The sequence below is a fragment of the Limulus polyphemus genome, unplaced genomic scaffold, assembly GCF_000517525.1.
Source record: "Limulus polyphemus unplaced genomic scaffold, Limulus_polyphemus-2.1.2 Scaffold857, whole genome shotgun sequence".
NCBI classification, from domain to species: domain Eukaryota; kingdom Metazoa; phylum Arthropoda; class Merostomata; order Xiphosura; family Limulidae; genus Limulus; species Limulus polyphemus.
This window is the reverse complement of record NW_013666467.1, coordinates 148,566-155,588: the sequence shown is the minus strand read 5'-3', so window position 1 is coordinate 155,588 and position 7,023 is coordinate 148,566. Positions and strand designations below refer to the sequence as shown.

Genomic DNA, 7,023 nt, shown 5'->3' with positions numbered 1-7,023 from the left:
GCAAACATTATCTCTCTAGTTATGACCTTTGTACTCGGTTGCTGCTTGACGTGGGTTGCTAAGCCTATAAAATTTTGCACATAGGAAGATATAGAAACTAAAATATTTTTTTTAGGTTTTATATATACTTTTGAATAACTAAAAAATCATAAATTACTACATCTATACCATAGAATTCAACTATAGTTTATCAAGCTTAGTGACTAAGATATATTTTACTCTAAACAAAAATATGAAATTTTGAGCAGACTAAATATACACCCTACCTCATTGAAATCTTGGTTCAAAAGAAAGAAATGGTGCTAGCCACATTAGAAAGGCTGAGAAAACCACTAGGGAGATATTCTGATCTTCCAATTGGTTATTCATGTCATATATAGAAGTAAGTGTATACAAGGGAGCATTTCCAAAAATGGAAAGAGGTGGGTGGGGTGCCACTGTGTTTGATTTATTACATGAGCAATATCTTAGTAAATGGAAAGATAAGACCTACCTATTTTATATTCTAACTTGTCAATATATGTAATTTGAGTTTCTAATTCGTACGAAACTGTAGATTTTGTATTTTGACTTCACAAACATCTAATTTGAACCAGTGCCGCATTCAACATACCACGTGACATACAGAATCGATGTTTATCTGTGTTTTTTTTTAAATATTTACTTTTAAATTAAAAAATTGAGTAATGTATGGTTCTAAAATTTGAATTATAATCTACAGTTTGATACCAAACTTATTGACATAAATTCATGAAATAATAGTTCAATAAAATTTTGAATGCAAGTCAACAAACAAGATGACATGGTCTTTCACCCGTAACCCATCTCGAAAGGGTTAATAAGTTGATAAAAGAATAATTAAATTCCATTAAATTTATAGATATTTCAACTTCTACAAATGATGCTTAAGTTTTGCAGAGAGAAAGACTTGGGCTGTTTGGAAAGTTGTGCTAATACCTCATAGGTGCCTCATGACATTAATAAAAGTAAGATTATACATATTTGTTATCACAATATTAATCATTCTTATAATCTTGTAGGGGAAGCTGTAGGTGAAGATAACAAAGAAAAAAACAAACCACTGGGCATAGCTATAACAAAGTTTCTAAAGCCTTTTTGACAATTTATGTAAGCTGGTTATAAGCCAAACAAGATTTTAAGTTTTACTCTTAGAAATATTGGGTACAAAAGGTGAAGGAGGTCATCAGTTCGCTCAGTAAGGTTTTGCTCAGACTTCATTTGGAATATTGTTTTAATTTTTGGTCACCTTATTTACTATCTAAGGAAGAAAGTTACATTGTTGGAGAGAGTTCAGAGAAGAGCTACCAGGATGATTCCAGGTTTGAAGGGGATAGGTTGAAATCTCTTGACATATCTTTGCTGGACATGATTAGGTTTCTAAGATTGTTAGAGGTTTGGAATAGATAAATCGAGACAAAATAAAAATTAAGTGTAGTCAATAAGTCTAGAGGACAAGTTTCAGTTATGGAAAATCAAACACCTTTCCAGATAAGAAAGTGTAGTTGGTCTGTGGAATATTTTCCCTTCACGTGTGATAGAAGCTGCAAAACTGAAGAAGTATAAGAGGAGACTGGATTAGTGTTTTGGAGATCAGGATTGTATATAAGAAAAGGTGTTTCTTTATTAAGCTTGAAGTTGGGTGGTGATAGAAAATGGGGTTATTTTAGGGCAAATGAAGCAATATGATCCATTGGAAATCAGATGTGTGCAATTTGAAATAATTATGCCTCGAGTCTTATAGTTCAACTTTTTAAATCATATATGACTGGTAATATGATCACGAGGCATATTGGTTATTTTATATACTCATACTCAGATTGACTGTTTCAAACAAGCAAAATAAACCAAATCAGTCTTTTTGTATGTATTAGAAAGTCTGCTCCAAATCTAGTTTAACATTTGTTGTTTTATTTTATTCATATTTTTGAAAAGGGGGATTTCATTAAAATAAAAGTTCAGTTTTCAGTAATTTTTTTTTAAAAAGCTTCCACATGTCAAGTAAGTTTTACTAAGTAGTAGCTAAAAAGATACGAGTCTTTTACTTGTAAAGATACCTAATAACTGTATTGCAAAAAACCATGTTGTTTTCATTATAACTTGCATAAAGTATTTAATTTTTAGTTTGTAATTTGTTTGTGTATTCTAAATGTATATGGGATATAATTGACAATTTTGTCTTTTATGAATCATATTGTGGATGATTTCAGCTACAAGAGGGAAAAGTCAAACGGCGGCCTGGTAGTGCAGCAAGTAGTACATCTTCTTCAACCCCAGGGACCCCTCGAAAAACATCCAGTAGCACTACCACTACTTGGGGAGGTGTTGATCCCCTCTCTTCTCTTCATCCTTTGAGTGCAGCCTTAGAGGGTCTTGATCCACTTTCTCAGTTTGCTGTGACGACTGATCCTCTGAGTCAGATGGCATCAGAAGCAAGCTTTAATGAAAAAGTATGTTATTTTGTGAATAAATATTCATCCTGAAATTTAGGCACTGCTAATTTCAATACATGCCATTTAGTAGGTAGCACGATGTTACTGAAAATATGGAAGGGTATACAACATCCCTTTCTGATGCAAAATATTCATACATTCAAATCATAAAAAATGTGTTCAGATCAGAGATTTAAAATTTCTAAGACAGAGATATTCCTTGTATTTAATGTCATTAGAAAACAAAGGAATACACATCAACTTGGGACACTAGCAAACATTATGAAAATGTAATTCTGCTGCATACTGTTTCAATGTGATTTTATGTCAGTTGTGGTTGTTTTGTGACTTGCGTATTCAAAGTCATTTTAATATAATGTACTCAACCATCTGTAGTACTAAAGTAAAATGTAACAAGTTAGAGGGGTATTAAATTAAGAACACTCACTTTGGTAGTTGATTTTCATATTTGGTGTAATCTACCCCATGATGATTATATTATTAACTTATAGTATCAACTAATCAAAAGATGAATTAAATAAATTGAAATTTTAGTATTGAAAATAATTGTGAAGCTCATTCAGTGAAGACAGTCATCTTCATAAAATGTGTTCTGCCATACACAAATGGATATATAAACACTGCTTCTGTATGCTTTTATAAATAGTTTGTTGACAGTGTTTACTAAGTTGATCAGTAAAATCATAGTGGTATATATGTTTATGTGTATGTTTACTATAAACATTGTTTTGTGTATGCAATAATCCAAAGTGTTAACTAGACTTGAACAGTAGAAATTTAAACTAGTGTTGTATGAAGTTAAATTTCTTCAGTTGTTTTAATTTGAACAGTTAATGTCTGAAAACACTATTAAGTTATTCACTTAATATTAATCACAGTATTCAGTTGATATTTGTTACAAAACAGTAAAGTTCTAGCCTCATTTGATTATACTTTAATCTTTAAGTTAATGTTTATATAAATATCAGAACATGCTGTTAACATAAATGATATAGATATCAGAATACCTTGTTAGCGTAAACAGTATAAGCATCAGAATATGCTACCAGCACAAACAATATAGGTATCAGAATACCTTGTTAGCTTAAACAATATAAGTATCATAATACCTTGTTAGCTTAAACAATATATGTATCTGAATACATTGTTAGCTTAAACAATATAGGTATCTGAATACCTTGTTAGCTTAAACAATATAGATATCAGAATACCTTGTTAGCTTAAACAATATACATATCTGAATACCTTGTTAGCTTAAACAATATAGGTATCAGAATACATTGTTAGCTTAAACAATATAGGTATCAGAATACCTTGTTAGCTTAAACAATATAGATATCAGAATACCTTGTTAGCTTAAACAATATAGATATCAGAATACCTTGTTAGCTTAAACAATATAGATATCAGAATACCTTGTTAGCTTAAACAATATAGATATCAGAATACCTTGTTAGCTTAAACAATATAGATATCAGAATACCTTGTTAGCTTAAACAATATAGATATCAGAATACCTTGTTAGCTTAAACAATATATGTATCTGAATACCTTGTTAGCTTAAACAATATACGTATCTGAATACATTGTTAAGGATAAATTATATACATATCAGAATATACTGTTGGCATGAACAATATAGCTGTCAAACAAGTTAGTGGTATACCAATAATTAATGTGGTGTGAAAGTATTGTTATTTCAACCTTTAGTGGTAAACATTTAAGTGGTTAAAAGAGAAAAAAAAATATTAATTCTTTTTAAGTCTCACAGCTTTTTTTCTTACTTCTTAGGAATTTTTTAGTAGTAAAAAGAGCAAACATGAAGAAAACTTTGAGCCCTGGACATCTAAACGAAATGCTATTCTTAACAAGTACACTACTTCAGAAAAGCTCTCTATTATCACCAGTTTTCTTTCCGGGGGTGAAAAAGGTAAGTTAAATGCGTTATTGGAAATGATTATGGAAATGCACAGGTGATATGCATAAAGAAGTCATAAATAACTATTAATCAAATAAACAAGTACTCAACTTCTCATTCATATAATACATTGTTAGAAAAAACAAGAAAAGCGACTAGGTTGTAAAATTCATGAACATCTTGTGTTTGCTTTAAACAAAACAGTATATCTTGTTTATATGTATGATTGTGAAATATTGTTCCAAATATCCTGTATTATTCAGGACAATTCAGCCAAGTTGTTTAGTTGCCATTTGAGTTTTTCAGTGTATATAAATCCATGTAGTCTGAACAATATTTGTATTGGGACTTTGTGAAGACTATGGGGGTGTTCCATTGTTGTTGTTTTTACAACCAAGTAGTCTTTCACCACATTTGTTGCATGCTTGGGATTACTGTCTTGCTGAAAGATGACTTCTTTCCAACAGGATTGGTTTATGTGGGAATGGTGTGATGGAGAAGAATGCTTGTATCAGCAGTCAGGATTTCATTAATTTTGTGTAGATTTCTAGCACCAATGGTTAAGGTGCAATCAAGATTAAACCCTCACAGAAAGTAGCGAGTAGACTATACAAGGTTATTCAACATGGATAAAAAAATAGCAAATTTCAAGACCTCTAAAACCATTGTTTAAAACAGATAACAAAGAAGTTTGAAAAATGGGATTTTTTTTAAGTGGTGGGTGGATAGCATCCCCATCCATCCTCAGTTTTAATGTTAAATGCAGTCCTCACTTGCATTGGTTTTCCAGCATGTTTTGCTGTAGATTTTGTATATTAATTCTGATACTGCTCTCCTCTTTGCCATTTAATAAATTATTTCTGATTGTTGTCAAACAATTTGAATCAGAATTAATCTGTAAAGAGCATTCTCCTCCAGCTTTGTTTATCCCATTGTTTGAAGTCTAATGTTTTTTCCACGTAACTCAAAAACAAAAATATTTCATGTTGCTTTTGTGGGTGAAACCATGGTATTTGTAAATGAAATATTGGTAAAATGTACAACTGTCTTTGTTTTCCTCAATTCTGTAATTAAAAGTGTCCTGTTCAATCATACTGATGTACATAATCGGTCAGTTGTGCTTAATGGAACGTCACTCTCGGTCATTTATATTTTTGCAGTAGGTTTGGGCTGTGTGGGGGAGGGCAAAATTTAACATTTTCTTAATCTGAAAATTTATTTCTGATAGTTATTCACCTCTACACACAGAAATGAGGAAGATAGCATCTGTGCGTGTGAAGAGGTGAGTTATGAGTTAGCATCTCAGAATTCTTGCCCCAAAGTCTTAATAGGCTTAATTACAACACTTCAAAGCTAATGTTAGGTAGTTTAGATTATGTTCTTTACATGGTACATGATAATCCTACAGAGATCATGCCAATGACCTATCTATAGTTACTGATGTGAATGCTACCTTCAGGACAGTAAGATACACATCAGTACAGTGGATGAGTAGCTGATCAAAAACTATTGCTTAGGAGAGATAACCAAACTAAAATGTTGAAGTGGATGAAACAGTTTATTGATTGATAACTGAGTCATGTTTATGATAAACATTTTTAATAGAGTTTGATTCTTCTCATCTTCATCGATATTTTTTTCTTAGAACCTGGTTTCAGAGAGTGGCCATGTAACCACAATTGCAAGGTCATGTTTGATCTGATGATGAACTTTATGGAAAGAATATTAGAAGTTTGATTTATAACCAAATTTTGATTGTCTTACTTTACTTCTGTTAATAATGCATTGTTTTTAAACATTTACTCATCATGCATGTATTTTTACTATGATTGCTGTCTTATGAGCTTTGCTCTTATTTTAATAATTGGTATAAATTGTTCTTTAATATAGCTGTGTTTTGTTCTTCAGTCTTTCCGAAAGGTTCCATTGTTCTTTCATGCAGGAACTAAGTCTTGTCACTTTCTCACAAAACCATAACTTACTTCTTTACATCAGTTCCGTATACACTGACCTACATAGTTTGTAACGTGTAGGTAATGTCAAAGCAGAGCTTCATAAGTGGTTGTTCACATCACATGTTTTGAGGTTATGAAAGGATTGGAATGAGGGTCTATACTAATAACATTTGAGAAAGAGAAGGGAAACTTGAGAGAAACAAAACCTTGAGAATTATATTCTTAAGATATAATATCTATGTAAACAGCATATTTCAATATCAAGATAAAACATCGATTTTTTGATTAAATATTTATTTGATGAGTTAATAATTGAACTTTTTAAGTTGAAATGTTGTCTAAGCATATAAAACTCTGGATTTCCCATTAAAAAAAAAGTAATTTAATTGAAAAATGATGCTTTTACTTTTGAGCCCGAAGTTACAGGAGTTCTTAAAATATGTCAGTTCCTTGTATTATGAAATAATTTTTTAATTCATACCTTAAAACATTGTTTTCTTGTCTTAGTTTAATAAATTTGAGCATGAAAAAGCCCATCTTTACACTTGTGACAGTATTTTTTATTGCACACATATCATTTCAATATGACATTTTTATGGAGATGATTTTGACATCTTACTGATGGATGAATAGTGTTGTTTAAACATTTGTTTAACAACAAGTAAAAGCTTAGAAAGGT

The 7,023-nt window shown here is 30.9% G+C and overlaps 1 protein-coding gene across 1 annotated transcript in view; it reads left to right on the top strand.

The window, feature by feature from the left end:
* Nucleotides 1-7,023, top strand: part of LOC106460891 (UPF0505 protein C16orf62 homolog) — a 53,805-nt gene that overhangs the window by 4,798 nt on the left and 41,984 nt on the right. Inside the window, exons 3-4 of the mRNA XM_022387693.1 lie at nt 2,229-2,468; nt 4,263-4,401. Coding sequence (XP_022243401.1) covers nt 2,229-2,468; nt 4,263-4,401 — 379 coding nt within the window. The remainder of the gene's footprint in view (nt 1-2,228; nt 2,469-4,262; nt 4,402-7,023) is intronic.